General features: G+C 37.2%; 1 protein-coding gene across 2 annotated transcripts in view; it reads left to right on the top strand.

The window, feature by feature from the left end:
* The window catches only part of LOC111052839, a 53,031-nt gene extending 36,367 nt beyond the window's left edge, over positions 1–16,664 (top strand). For both annotated transcript variants that reach the window (XM_039429874.1, XM_039429875.1), the window contains exons 11-13: positions 965–1,196; positions 5,051–5,251; positions 7,582–16,664. In XM_039429874.1, the coding sequence (XP_039285808.1) occupies positions 965–1,196; positions 5,051–5,251; positions 7,582–10,773 (3,625 nt within the window). In that variant the 3' untranslated portion in view covers positions 10,774–16,664. The remainder of the gene's footprint in view (positions 1–964; positions 1,197–5,050; positions 5,252–7,581) is intronic.
* The last annotated feature ends 6 nt before the right edge of the window (positions 16,665–16,670 follow it).

Raw genomic sequence — 16,670 nt, forward strand, 5'->3', positions numbered from 1 at the left:
CAAGTCAATCGGTTAATTAGGAATGGAGTTATCGTGTTCACAGACATACACACACACACACACACACACACACACACACACACACACACACACACACACACACACACACACACACACATACACACAGACCAACACCCAAAAATCATGTTTTTGGACTCAGGGGATCTTGAAACGTATAGAAAACATTAAATTTGTCCACCATTTTGGAATATGGCGGTCAAATTTTCAATTTATAATGGCATGTCGTAAAATGTCACAAAAAAAGAAGGAAAGTTGGCTGTCGGATTAATGGTTTTTTATATACCGGTGGTTAATCATTGAAAAAATACTATTTTATTGGCTTCATGATGAGAATACAAAAATACCCTCCAGCTAGTAAACCGTTGAGTTCATCATAAAAATGACAAGAGTAAAAATGTCTTAAAATTCTATGTAGAATCCAATAATATCATAAAAAATGGGTGTTGCCCTTTAAAAATATTATCTCCATTTTGGAAGATGGCAGCCAAATTTTTAATTAAAAATGGCATGTCGTGAAATGTCACAAAAAAGAAGGGAAGTTGCACATTTAAAGTTATCTGTAAAATGAATGGTCAACAAGTTACCTATTGTTACACCTTAAAAGTGAATCACCTGGTTATATGACCTGACGATGGTGTGATCACCGAAACTAGTAGTTATAATTTGTATTCTTATTATATTAATTTCAAAGGGTACTTTGATTCTATTTCATAATATGTTATATGGTTTGTAGTATTTTATTATATGACTGGCCTATATGTCAGGTTGTGACATCATGTTGAGGCTTGTACATTCTATTCTATTCTAAATTTGACTAATAAAATGTCAACAATATTATCAGCTAGTTCGGCTAACAAACTAGAAATGTAGGTATTAAACTGTGTGAAACTATGACAAATTTTCTTCAGTCTTCTCTCTAATAATGTCATGGTTTGACTTTCAGGAGCGACGACAGCGACGAGGAGCTTGACCGTGACCTTGATCGTGACGACGAGCGCGACCGCGATAACGCCAAGGAGGAGAGCGGCTCGGACGGCGGCACGAGTCAGACGTCGGGTGAGCGACGTTCGCGAAAGCGGCGGCGACCCGGCTGGCAGCAGAAGAAGGGCGGCGGTGCTCTCAAGAATGTCGACGCATTTGCTGCTCTCGAACTGGCTACTGAGCAAACTCTCAAGGTAGGCACTTCAATTCGTGATTCTAATTTGTGGTTAAATTAGTGTGTTGTTGCTCTTTCATCCATTAATATCGGGGCACCGAGCTTCGCTCGTTATTTTTATTTATTGATAAACAGAACACAATTCTTTAAAATGATCATGTTTATATTTTACAGCTTATGAATTTCGGGGATGAGATATTTTGATTTTCCACAGACGCACTTTTTTATTATCCACAGACGACGAAAGTCTCAGCTGTTTTTCCAAGGATGAATTATTCAAGCAGAAGAAAGCTTGGATTGCTCATTGCTTGGATTTATGATTATTTACTGTCGTTCTGCGAGTTTTTCCAGGGATGAGACCTAGTGCAATCGAATTTTTATATCATAAACCTACTATGTTCCAAATTTCGTGAAAATCGTTAGAGCCGTTTTCGAGATCCGTTGAACATAAATAACCATAAATAAATATAACCAAATATAAAAATACAGAAATTGCTCGCTTAATATAATAGGATTGCAGGCCCAGAATTTAAATTGATGAAATATTGTCACAAAAATCTCCAACATACAGGGGGAAATTACTCGAAAAAAAATCAATCTTTAGTGAGGTCCACTTTATAATGGCAGTGTTTGATTAGCAATGGTATTACTATTCTTGTCTTTCATTCAACAAAGCGGTAGCTTTCTCGCTTTGCTCTGTTGCCAGATCGTCTTTTAACAATATAGAATTAATAATAGTTGATTAGCAATAAATTCCATCTTAATTATGTAAATTCATTATGAAATTATTTTAAAATATAATTTATTGATTAATAAAATATAATTGATTATTTTAAACGAGAATGAACAGTTAATATTACATCAATAAACCTGTATCCGCTACAGTACCGTCTATAGAAGGCATTGCCAAGACAGAGGTTTAATTTAATTCAATTTATTTAATTATTCAGAATTACACAACTTACAGTAAAGTACGACAGGCTTATAAGCCCAAAACGGTTCCAATTCTAATTTATACAACAGTCCAAATGTAGCTAGGTTATGTGTCACTTAACATTCTTCAATTACACACTCAATTCACAATTCAAAACACACAAAAATCATTTTTAAATTTAAAAATACTTCTAAATTAAATTAAATAAATCACAATTAATTAGAAATTTCCAAACTTTGAAAAAACTATGAAATTTTGAGACCTAAAAGACAAACACATTATTGGGTTCGGCAACGTTTTTCTCCTATCTTTCTCCACTGCCATTATAACGTGGACCTCACTATAGGCACAATCCTAGGACTCATGTGGACATGAAAAAATTATTATGCGACTGAAATTTTGTGATCAGCATTGATATTTATCTAGTTCTTCAACTTCCATTGTACTTACTAGTATGTATCACCAGAAGAGAGATATTCAATAGAAAAATGCGCGATATTGTAACAATGATATTGAATATTTCAGACAGCGGATGTCAATCCATTGGCTAGAAATTATTAAACCTGGATTTCCAAATATCAGTATCATTGAACGTGTTGGTACCGTGAAAATATTATTTTATTGAGTTCCAATGGGACTATTCATATTCGCTTGGCTGGACTGAGTGGGAATAGTTAGATTAGAACTCAGGAATAATATTTTCACTGTATCGAAGACGTTCACTGACACTAATATGTGAGAATCCAGCTTAATTCCATAATGAAATTATTCATTATAACTCCTTATTCTATAACTCCTTTAAAGAAATTATTCTTTGTATTAATTTATTCCTTCTGTGAATTATCAGTCCAGTTTGTTTCTTTATCAGTGCAATTATTTAAAAGTAGATTCAGCTATGGCAAGAATCTTGAATACTAGTTGCATATTCTGTCTCTTGTGTGATTTTATCATAGTATTCCAGTATGTTTTTCTTTTAATTACTCTTAGATTGATACAGTCTTATTAGGGTCTTAAATATCGACTGGTATTTATTCTTTACTAATGTGCTGTTTACTTTTTCCATTTCAATCAATTAATCAATAATTTTATCCAATTAAACACAAAATACAGGGTTTTGCAGAGGAAACGCATGTTTTTCGAACAGCCAGTACTCGTCAACGGGAGAGGGTATTGCCCTGGACCGAATGTTGGCAGACGACCCATACTATGCCATTTCAGTTGCTATGAGCGTTGGAACGTACAACATCGTCTGTTCGTTGTTAAGCAGTTTATTTAGAAACAATGAATCTGTAGTCAGAGTGCAACGCTTTTCCGTCAATATTTTAGAGTTGGGCATCGAGGTGCAATGCCCGATCGAAATACTGTACTCCGATGGGTTGCAGCGTTTAGGAGTACTAGTTCTCTGATGAAAAAGAAACCACCTGGTCTTCCCCGTTTCCCGGAAAGTGTAGACCGAGTCAGAACGGCAGTTGTTACTAGTCCTAGACGATCGACTCGACGACACTGACTCGGTCTACTTTTTCAGGAGTACGAACTGAACGGGAAAGACCAGGTGGTTTCTTTTCCATCACAGAACTAGTGCTCCTAAAAGCTGCAACCCATCGGAGTACAGTATTTCGATCGGGCATTGCACCTCGACCCTCAACTCTAAAATATTGACGTAAAAGCGTTGTACTGTGACTACAGTTTCATTGTTTCTAAAAAAAAACTGTTCAACAGTGAAAACACAATGTTGTACGTTCCAACGCTCATAGCAACTGAAATGGCATAGTATGGGTCGTCTGCCAACATTCGTTCCAGGGCAATACCCTCTCCCGTTGATGAGTACTGGCTGTTCGAAAAACATGCGTTTCCTCTGCACAACTCTGTACATAAAATAAATCAAAATACAAAAAAAATCACAATCAAATATAAGTTTCTAATAAAATACATGAACAGGCTTCATGGTTGGGTGTGCTGAAAAGGAAAAAAGGAGGAAAAATACCTAGCCAACTACGGTTTTGCAGGTAGAGGGTATAAAAAGAAGGAATGAAGGGTGAAGAGCAGTGGAAAAGGAAAAAATGGAGAAGGCAGGAAAAAAGAGAGATTTATCGCCTAATTTTTGATGTTTTAATGCTCTTTCAAAGCATGCATATATTTGAATTTTTACTATTTCAACTCTGTGTCTAATATTAAAACATTATCGGTTCCATTTCATCCAAAATTACAGATATTTATGGTTTTGTTTATAATAATTGCTTACAATTTATACCACAAATGCTCTGAGTGGCTCTTAAGCATAAATGCTTTGAGCGGCTCGTTGGAGTAAGTGATAAGGCGCCGGTCTAATAATCACAAAAACACGAGTTCGAATCTCGACCGAGGCACCCCTAGATACGGCCACCCCGTCTTTCAGAGGAGATGATAAGCAGTTTGTCCCGTCTACCAAAAAAGTAGTCGTCATCATCTCTCATCATCATCCCTCTCACTCATTGCCCACGCACAAGCATGCGAGCTTATGAGGGCATCACCATCAGTAGTATTATTATTATTATTTAAAAAATTACCATCTAATCTATCTGTGTTTAAACTGAAAGGCCTTTAGTCACCAGGTAGTACAGGTCCTGATCTGAGTTAACTTCCAACCTCTTGTATATTCTAACTTTGTACTAGTTAATTGAAAAAATACTTAGTGAGTTTCTCAAATGAAGGCCCATGTACGAACTATGTGAATTTCTTGAAACAGGAGACACAGACTGGCAGTGAAAAAATATAATTGTAAATACTAACAATTCAAATATATATATATATTTTATTCTTGACAACAATTGCTATTCTTGAAGAATATGTAATAAAGAATTTTGACTATTTGACTATTAGTAAAACATGAACAATATGCACATGTCAATTTGTTGCTAATATTGTGTGCTAGTAATATGTTGATGTTGATTGCTTGACAGGACATCAGCAAATGGCTGGACGACACACCGCGCTTCTCGGAGTTCTCGTCGGCGAGCAACTCGCCGTCGCAGTCGCAGTCGATGACGACAGCCGCGGCCGCAGTCGCACTGGAGGACAGCGACGTGGCGGCACGCATCGAGAACGACTACCGCAACCGGCTCAAGCTGGACCGGCCGCCGCGACCCAGGGATTACAACCGGGTCAGTTGATGATGTTTCTCTAAGGATTTGATCACATTGGATGCACGTATGTGCAAGTGCACGCAAGAACATGTACGACCACGCGTGAAAATGAGAAACAAAATCTGGAAAGAGCCATAGAAACACTAACATTGAACGCCACCTATATTATTGACCGAGCGAAGTGACGTCTAAGATTCAAGTCGACGGTTTTGCATTTCTCTTTATGTTTATATGTTCCGCATTTACGGCGAAACGCTGCAATAGATTTTCATGAAATTTTTCAGGTAGGCTATGTTCCCTTTTGAATTTCGCGTCGACGTATAATATATAAGGTTTTTCGAAATTTTGTATTTTAAGGGTACAGTAATACAAAAGGAAAAGGAGTTTCCTTCGAACGCCAATATTACCTTAAAAAACAGACTATAGAATTAATCATCATAAATCAGCTGTCGAGTGGATTATTAATTGCATGCAACTAAAAGTTCTGTGAACAGTAGACCTCGCACAGTTAAAAACTACAGCCTCCATCAGAGTGAATTATGTCCTGTCGACGTGTTGGCGAGATATCGGTTTGTAAACAACTAATGGCTGTTTCAAATGTTGTATCGACAATAATTATTATTGTCATTAGAATGCTAATAATTTGTTGTAAACAACTATGCTACTACAGTATAATCAAAAGCTTACCGAGTTGAAAGCTGAGAAAAGTCGGGAGAAAATACTATTCTACTTCAAGTTATCAATTGCATGCCTCACTGCATGCAATTGATAGTCCACACAACAGCAATTTTTCACTAAGTTCTATTGAGATAATGAATTGCATGCGTCATTGCATGCAATTTATAATCCACTCGACAGCTGATTTATGATGAATAATTCTATAGTCTGATTTTTACTCTAATATTGGCTTATAAAGGAGGCTCCTTTTTTCTTTTATATTATCCTTGAAAAGCAGAATTTCCAAAAACCGTGTATATACGTCGACGTGCAATTTAAAAAGGAACATACATTTCAAATTTCATGAAAATCTATTACCGCGTTTCGCCGTAAATGCGGAACATATAAGCATTTAAACAAAGTCATAACGAGAAATGCAAAAACCGTCGACTTGAATCTTAGACCTCATTTCGCTCGGCCAATTAATATCTCAATGTAACATTGTAAAAAATCAGCTGTCGTGTGGACTATTAATTGCAAGCAACGAGGCATGCAATAGATCACTCAAAGTAGCATATTATTTTCTCCCGACTTTTCTCTGCTTACAACTTGAGCTTTTGATGTTAGTAGCATAGTTATTTACAACAAATTATTGTCGATACAACAAGCCAAACAGCCATTAGTTGTTTACACACCGATAACTCGCCGACACGTCAGGACAGGACATAATTCACTCTGATTGTCAGTATTAGAGAAGGCTGTGGTTTTTAACTGCGCGAGGTCTACTGTTCACAGAACTACTAGTATTTAACGTCACCTATATTATAACGCCACTTATATTATTGTTGATGTTTTGCATCTAATACAACTACCACATCTTTTCACTATTATATACACACCTACACACCTTACAACGTTTTGGCCCACTCCCACGCTATTGTAGACTTGAACACAGAATAATTGAAATGGGAATAAGGAGGAGGAGGAGGAGGAGGAGGGAAGTGAGAAGAAGAAGAAGAAGAAGAAGAAGAAGAAGATCACGCGTTTAATGTGAGCATTGAGAGACAAGTCACAACGTCCTTAAAATGGCAATGTTTTCAAACATGTTTGTTATCTGTTTTATTTCCTTTAAATTTTGATCTGTGAGGATTGAGTGCGTTTTAGACGAATAACTTACTGAACATCTTCTCTTCAAAATTGAATTCTCTACAATATTACATGATTCAAAATATTGGTCAACAGGTATCCTATTTCTATCCCTTTGCAATTGAAAAAATGAGTTTTCTATCTAATTTTGCCATTTTCTCAATAATATCAAAATTGAAAATTTCTAACTCGTTTCATTGATTTTTTAGCTAGTTGCACATGAGAATCGATCACTCAAATACCTCCATGAAACTGCCACACAATTATTATGGGATTGAAAATTTGAAGAGAATTGTAAAAGCATTTTAGGACCCATGTGTTCATTGATTGAGGCTCCAATGTACACTATCTTTATTCTAGTTTAGGTGATGTGATAGATATTCATATTGAATAATTGGAAAAGAGTGACTGTGATCATTTAATTCCATTAGACAATATCGGATAAAAACAGAATAATCACTCATATGTTTGGTTGCACTTACACTATTAAATTCAATCGCTGTAATTTTTGTTCTAATTCTTCGATAAAAAACTTTTTGTTGTAGGAGTCTCAGCGGCGGAGGTTAATGAAAGAACAGGGCTTCATCAAGAGAAGAAGAGAGATCCACCGTACGATCGACAGGCTCCAGCCGGGCAAGAGTAAAGGTAATCTGCTTTCCAATTTAACCACCTCAAAGAACAACGAGGAAACCTCGGTTACAGCCAACAAAGATCAAAAATCCAACTTAACTGACGTTGACGAATCCGCGCCAAAACTCAGTTTAGGCACTGTACTTACTAGTGATGTGATCGGGTTTGGCAAGCATAACTTTGGGGAAAATGAGTCCAGGAAAGAAAATATAGATTTCTTGGATGATAGTAATGATGATAAGAAGTTGGTGATACTAGATGAAGACAAGAAGTCGCCGGATAGTTGTGTGAAGTCTGAGGATGTTGCAGACCCGCCCGATGAGAAGAAGGTGAAGTGTGAAGAGGAAGAGGAGAAGAAGCCGTTGTTGGCTGTGAAGAAGAAACCGGTTGTGGCGGAGAGTGGTGGGGGGAATTGTGGGGGAGGGGCTAAACAGGCGCCGAATTTGAGTGCTTGGTTCAAGGCGTTTGGGGCGCCCAAATCTCAGCCCACCGTCAAGAAGAAGCCAGAAGAGGTGAGACCGATCTCGGTTTTGGAGGAGAGTAGTAAACCGTCTCCAAGGCCTGAGAAGGTTGTCAACAAGGAAGATGAGGTGGTGGTTGTGGAGGAGGTTGAGAGGAAGGTTGCAGTTGCAGTGGTGCCACCCTTGCAGTCACCAGCCAGGAGGCAGAGGAAAGCTAGCACGGGAAGTAGTGTTTCGGAAAGGTCGTCGTTCAGTCAAGATCCCAACGATCCAATGATCGATGGTTCGTCCCCTAGACCTAGTCTGGATGAGCCCTACCTGTCACCTCAATCCGAACCCATGAAGACACCTTACCATCACTCACCTGTCAACGGTACTATCAGGGTCGGGTTCTACCAGGATACCTCGTTTCCGAGGAGTAATTCCAGCAGTAGCCCCAGGGATCCACCGAGTTGTAGTCCAAGGGACCCGCCCAGCTGTAGCCCGAGGGACCACCCCGACTGCAGCCCCCACAGCTACAGCCCCAAGCACCCCGTCCCCAGCCCCAAAACCACGGACTACCGGTCGCCCTTCACCCCGTCAACACTACCCAACTACTCAGCGCCCGTTGTGACCACCTCGTCGGCTGTTTGCGAGACTCCCCTCTACGAGGCGCCACTGTCGCCGTTCCCGGCTCACATGCCTTACTACGACACCAACAAGCCCATCATCGACCAGTACAGGTCGAGCGTGCCTGTAGCACCTGCACAACAGCAACTACCTCCCAAACCACAAAGACTGCCGACTCCGCCACCTGTACAGGCGCCGCCTGCTGTTGAGAAGTGTATGTTCCCGGTTAAGAAGCGGGGCTACAGTGATGTGGACAGCATGCAGCATCACCAGTTACAACTACAGCAGCAACAACAACAGAAAGCTGTAGAGGAAGTGCCACCTCCAGTTACAATCAGTGAACCGTACAGGGGAGGCTCGTTCGCTCCCACCCGGGGTGCAGTGGAACAAGACCGTGCTTTCACACCAACCCCTGGCAGGATGCCCACCTCTCACGCCCCCACCCCTGTCCACCACGCCTACCCCCCTGAGGCCACCCTCAACCTGGGCCTCTCCCACCACACCCTGCCCCCTCCCCGGCACCCCCTCGACCGGTTCACCAACGAACGTCTCCTGCAGGCTCCGTTCTTCGGCGCCGACTACAGTAAGACTGTGCGCTCCGCTGAACAGCTGATGTATCCCCAAACCCACGCCTCCACTACACCCACCACTAGTTACCCTGGCAAAGAACCCTGCCACCAGTACCCGGGTAGACCAGATCTGAGTGAAGTGACCGTCCCCGCAGACTACAACCGTCCCCCACAGACTCTCTCCTACCCTGATCCACGTGCTATGAAACCGAGTGAAGTTGTTTCACCCGGCTACAACACGGCGGGACGCACGTCGCCTTCTGCCACAGCTTTAAACTACTCGAGAACTTCGGATTCTCGGTCGCCCAGCGCTATCAACCCGTCTTCGCCGCTTAACTTCTCTAACGCCGATAAGAGGATGTCTGATACGGTGATAACGTCTTCGTCGTCCTCCCCTGTTACCTACATGACTCGACCGCAGGATCTGAAACGAATGCCACCTACCTCACAACCGCTCGCCTACGGCAAAGTGGTCGCTCCTGATCTGTCGTCGAAAGTGAATGTGTCGTCACCGTTATCGTACACAAGTCGACAACCGATGACTGACATGATCCCGGGCAAAGTGCCGTCGCCATTCTGCGGGCGACCCGATTTGTCTGAGTACACGAATCCGGAGTTAGTGGCCAACAAGCTGAGTGTGCCGACGCCGTTGAGTTATGCAGCCACCCAACAGGAGTTGATTAACAAGGTGAACTACAGCCACCCCATGTCGGAGTTGATGCAGAGTCAGGCCAGGTACAACTACCCGATCAGTGAACTGATGCAGGGCAAGGGCTATCAGGCACAGATCAGTGAGTTGATGCAGGGCAAGAGTGACCTGTACGGCAGTCGTCCTGGCGAGCATCTACTCACGTCACAGTCCATGTACAACTACTCGGGGGGTCGAGCGGTGGTGAAGGAGGCGCCCGTCAAGAGTGTGGCGCCTCCCAAGAAGCAGACCAAGAAGAGTAAGAAAGCTGCGGCGGCGGCGGCTGCGGCTGCGGCGGGAATGGAAGCTGCGGCTGCATCCGGGTTCCAGCAGTATCAGAGTCAGGCGGCGTCCGACGCTATTGCCCTGAAAAGCGCTGCCAGTGTAGTGCCGGGAAGTGCCTTCAACTTTGGTCCGGCGCCACACTCTCTCAAGGACAGCTATGCCTCCTACATGGACGACATCCGTTCGTCGGGCTACTATGTGCCCCCTCAACACCAACAGCCACCCGACACCACCAAATCTACCTCAAGTGTCGCAGCTCCCCCCGCTCCTCACCCCACCTTCTCCTTCCTCGGCAACTCGTCCCGTCCCCCGTACCCGCATCCACCCCACCCACATCACCCCTTCATCAACTCGCCCTACCAGCAGTACCTGCCCAGGCATCCCGAGGACATCCTCAGGCCGATGGTCCTGCACCAGGGCCTGCTTCCCGGTCCAAGCTACCCGCCCGGGTATCTCGGCATCCACGACCCTATACCTCGGCCATCGTGGCTTTGAATGGTGTTTGGCTGATGCTCCTCGCTGCTAGCTCAATCTATCAATCACTTGTTATGGTCCCGCAGCAGCTGCCTTTCATATCAAGTGTAATCGCAATTAATACTTTGAAGCCATAGTTTATGAATTGTCAGATTTAAATAACACCAAATTAAAATATTTTTATAGTTAAGAATTTATTGTTTGCTTCAAGTGTAGTCGGCATTAGAACTTTGAAGCCCTGATTTATGAATTGTCAAGTTCAAATAACTCCAAAAATAGTTGGAAAAATATTGATTGTTTCAAGTTTAATCGGCATTAGAACGGCTCTTGAAATCCATAATTGGGAAAATCTTTCACAGCTGAAGAATAGGTAGTTGGCAAAAGCCAATAATTGAAATTCAAGATTTTTGTATAAAACTAATCGAGTAACATGTAAAAATGTTCAATTATTTTGATTGTGGAGAAACTCATGTTACTGTAGCATTTGCAGTACCTAGAGCTAAATAAAGATATTTACTTGTTTTGGCTTGGAATATGGAATTTACAAGTTGCTATAATTGTTAATTGCTCAAAAATTGATGATAAAAGTTATTTAGTGCTTGCTGGAAACAAACTCCACGTTCAACTTGTATTAAAGTGTTATCTATCCAAATGGTTTTCAACATAAAATTCAAATTTGAATTATGTTTTGCAAGTGTTGTAGCCTGATGAACTAATTTTCATTAATTGAATTGTCAACTTATCAATGATATCGTGAATTACAAGTTAATTGAAATCCCTCCACCAAAGTACTTAATTTGGTAATGAACTTGTTCAAAGTAGTTCATTTTGTATTTTTCATAAATTCTATGGAAGAATCAACACCAAAATTTACCACTTCAGGCAAGGAGCATCATCGAATAACTTCGAACAACATTCAAAGTACAAAATTCTAGATATAATTAATTTTATATAAGAAACCATCAGGGTTAAGATTATTTAAGTCAATAGATTATTGGCAAGGTGATTAGAATACTATGTATTTAAATTACCTTGATTTATTGGTGTAGATAGAGATGAAACTCCGTATACTATAGTGTGATTGCGTGTGCATTGATTAATATAGCATTAATTACAAATGCATTCTTCTTTAGATTTAAGAGAATCTTAGATCATTATCATTCAACAACCATCACTTATTTTTTAGGGCTTTACTCTTGACTTTCCGACATATTTTCATAATTATTAACATAATTCCTTCAAATTATCAGGAGCCTTCAATTTCTGATAATTTTTTTATTCATTGCATCAAGTGATTTTTTGCATTTCTCGTTGTTTTATATACGAGTACTAAGTCAAATAGAGGAATGTATAATTCATAGAATGTATTCTAGATTCCTTTTTGGAGCGGTATTCTAACAATTGGATAACGCCATTCAAGCTATATATCCATTATATTTTTACAAATTACATAACAAAATTATTGTTTTGTAGAATGTAAACAATCATAGAAGCTGTTGTCAATCAATTATATTTGCAACGTTATTCAAATAGACTCTTTTGAAAATAAATCATTATTTTCAGTCACACCAACTTGGTAATTTTATTACCAAATTGGATTGAAAGTTCAAATCCAACTTGAACTTTACAGGGAATAAATTCCTCACTTTGTTCAAGGATGTATTTTCCTAGCTGCGCTGTAACTTTTGTCCAAGCCTCGTCAAGCTTTTAAACCTCGACAGGGGTGATGATGACTCAACATTTTTTGTAGGAATTGATAATATTATTTTCTAAATTTGAAAGCTTTGATTCTCGAAATTATTGAATACATGCAAATTTTATTCATCTGCTGATGATTTTACAAATTTTTAAGAGGAATTCCGTTTTTAAAAGACGGTTTTGGTAATACATTACAAAGAAACTATACGTATGCTTATAGGCAATAGCGCAATTGAAGAATGTACTGTAATTCAGTTCTTATGAGATATTGAAAAAATGGTTAGTAGCTTCTTTAAGGAAAACCCAATATTCAATGATAGGGTACTAAATTAGATGGTATCAACTGTTGAAGATCTCTTGATGCAATGAATAATGTTTTATTAGCCTGTACCCGCTAAGCTGAAGACTCTTATATACATGCATTAAGGATTTTAGATCTATTCATGGTCTTGAACTCCCAATGAAAAATTAATATTGTTTGAAAGTCGAACTTTTGGCCGTCATTGAATAATGTTGTTACTCCTATTCAAGCTATTGTTTTTCAAATACCCAAGTTATATGAAAAAAGATTAATTTTGCTCGATATTCGTCTCTCTTAGTTTTAAGATTTACAATTTTGTTCACTTATGTTGTCACATTTTCTGGACTTGTTTTGACAATGTTCAATGAAAGTACAATGAAAATATGTTCAATGAATAGAATAGAATTTTATTCTATTCTATCCAATGAAAGTACAATGTAACCTACTTTATAATTTTTGTTTTTCATATTTGGTCATTTTGTTATTCTCAGTAATTATGTCTGTTTTTCGTTATTGTAATAATTTTTGTTGTCAAGTTAATAATTGTTTTCTCGTTTTCGGTTTATCAAATTGATAGATTATTACGATTTCAACATTTTGAAAAATATTCAGTTGGAATTCTGTAATCTATATCGGTGCAATTATTTTAAAAGTTATTTCAAACTTAGAATTCCACTGTTGTGAAACAAACTTGTATTTCACCGGAATCTTGAATCATGATTTTGCTTATGTGTGATACATCAACTGCAATCAATAGATTGATTTCATTTATGTTTAATAAAGTTCATTTATTTTTTCACTCGGTTGAGTTAACTACAATTGAATATATATAGTTAATCAATAATTAAGTTACAAAATATGTTTCTAATTATGGAGATGATGTACCCAATGTTGAAATAATCAATTAAACAATCTTATGTATAGGTAATTACATCACATCAATAGATTCATTTTTGGATTGCTCTTGAAGCATAAAGACTATGCACATTATAGCATTTTATTATTTTTGTATTACTTTGATGTCTTATATAATAGTCGTCGCATATTCTGATTTATTTTATACTGTAGACAGTGTTAATCATCTTGAAACCGTCGTAAAAAATTAACAATTATCAAAGTACAATATTTTTCATTTATATTGTTGAAAAACATTCTTGTTACTCTAGAAAAAATATTACCTTTACAGGCTCACATCACATATTATATTTTCAACTGTAGATGAAAATTAGTCCTTTTTAGCTGTATTTTATTTGAAAATTTGAAATTTAGTAGTAATTTTACTGTCAATTCTGTGTGCAATTAATAGTTTTGTTCCAAATCTCATTATTTGTCTTCCTTGCAATAATATATCAATTGAAATATGCAATATGGCAATTACAGCTAGATACAAGATGACGAATTCAGTTATTTTGCCGTTTTATATTTTTATTACGGTTTTCATTAGTGAAATTTGTAATCTAAAGCCTTGATCTTCCTTTAATAACCTTCCCTTTCCGTGAAATCCGAATATCCTTTGCTTCTAAGAAATATGAATTATGGTGTGCACTTTTAATCGTTCATTAATAGAATTTACTAGAATCTGTGACCTTACATATCATTTTATTGAACCCTACATCCAGAGCGTGAGCTTTAATTGTCGAAAAAATCTTCTCCGATCAAACTAATTATAATTATTCTTGTTAATTAGCAAATTAAGTGCCATTAGACAGAAATTAATAATATTATTGGTGTGTGGTCAAAACCAGGTGGTAACAATTATACACAAAAACCAAAGAAACAGGATGGTTTTGAATTACTATTCATTTTTAATGTACGTGTGAATCGGACCAACCGATAGTCTATAGCTGATAGAATAATGATTAAACATAACTAAATCGATTTACACTTACCAATTAAGGAATTCAAATAGATTTATTTCTATCTAAGTTTGTAAAAATGTTATGACGAAGTTGATTGGTATTTCTTGTACAGTTTGTTCTTTTATACTTCAAAAGTACAGTAACTGTGTATATAATACAATTATATATGTTGATATATAATTGTATGCCGTTGTTATATAACGAGATCAAAGAAGTTATTGAGTGTATAGCATACCAAAAGACCACAAGTGTTGCATTCGAGAACTATATCAAAGCCATTTACCGTCTACGAATAATTTCTTGTAAATTTGTAGATAGGAATAGTTGATAGATTTATTACTTGATGTTGGCAAGTATGAAGTTTGTTAAATCAATAATAGTGATGCACTCTGAAGCGTTAGTTCTACTCTAGTAATTTAGGGTGATTTTGTGATGATAAATAATCTTGAACAATTGTTTTCCATGACAAATAATTTGAAAGTTTTCAACAAAATTGGTGATTTTGACATACTTTAACGTTTTAATATTTGTTTATTGTAACACATGTTTCAAACTCTTCTTCAAGTGTGAAAATTTACATTCAAATTCAAGTGTGTTAAGTTTTATTTGATGTTTATTGTACATTCAAGCAGCCCTTATTAACAAACTGAACTTAACATTTTGTTTTGTTTGACAATAAATAAAACAGCGTAAACATTACTTTATGTTTCTTGGTTTCTGTTGATGTGTTGGTTGAAAGTAGCTTATATGTTTTTACTTAATTAAAAATTTGTTTTTTAAAAAGTAATGTTTATTTTTGAAGTGTTATCAGGGGTGGGTTATTGAAATTGTTCTTATTGTCTTGGGCAACTATGGACACTTATTGTATAGATGAGAGATGCATTATATTTCGCCATTAGGAGCGAATGTGAGTTTAAATAGTTTGATGATCCACATTTCGCTCCAGTATGCGGAGTATAATTCATTTCAGTACTGTACAAAAAGTGGCACTAGGATGCAGGTTATTTTGGGTTATTTGAGACTACTATCTTTATGTTTGAAGTTATTTTTTACAAATCTCTATTTTTGTTTGTAGCTTTAACTTTATACTTTAAACTCTCAATGCACCTTGAATTCATAATAAATATCCAGAACTTTCTTCACTAGTTAACTCTTGTTTTTTTCAAGTCGAAAATCTCTTTAAATTATCCAAGATATTTTTAGTTTTTGTGTGGTTCAAAATCAAAAATCAATTAGTTTCTCTTATTCTAGAGCAGAAACATACTGCTCTAAAAACAGAAAAAATACTACAAAACAAAGTGGGTACTGAAGGCACTTCTATGCTTAAAAGCATTCATTATTAAAATTATTGAATCTTGTTTTTCAATTATTGTCGAACCCATTTCAAGAACTATTATTTTGAACAATTCTCAAAGTTTTTGTATGAGGCGTCGTGTTCTTTTGATATGTTTGTCTTGTCCTTCTTGATAATTTACTTTTTGCAATTATTACAATAACTTTTTCCAAGATTTCCATTTTTATTCATTTTTTATTTACTTGTCTTTATACTTTAGCTATGGCAACGGTTCCTTTAAAATTCAATCATTCTTTTTCAAATGTGTGGAACAAACTAATTACATTTGTTATTCTAATTTTTTGTTGTAACTGCTGTCATTTATTATTTTCAAAAAAAGCTCAAGCTTCCTCCATTGAATAATTTCCAATAGCATAGCAGTGAAAAATATGATGTAGAACTCCAGAAACTAGGCATAGCTTATAATAGATTGTTACAAACTAATAAAATAGAATGAAAATTGATCGACACAATATTGTAACTTTGTGAAGCTTTAAATAGTGTAAAAGAATTTTTATAAACTGTAAGACTGTAAATATTTTGATGGATTACAAAGTTTATCTGAATTATCATCATCAATACTGTTGTATATTAATTTGTAAAGTTATGATCTCAGTTATGTTTAATTTTTGTAATAATTTGAATTTAAATAATGACAGCACCGAATAGATGAACTTAAACTGTAATATGATTGTAAATATATAAATATATTGAGAAGTTTTATATT

Source organism: Nilaparvata lugens, chromosome 6 (assembly GCF_014356525.2).
Source record: "Nilaparvata lugens isolate BPH chromosome 6, ASM1435652v1, whole genome shotgun sequence".
In the NCBI taxonomy this organism is placed as follows: Eukaryota; Metazoa; Arthropoda; class Insecta; order Hemiptera; family Delphacidae; genus Nilaparvata; species Nilaparvata lugens.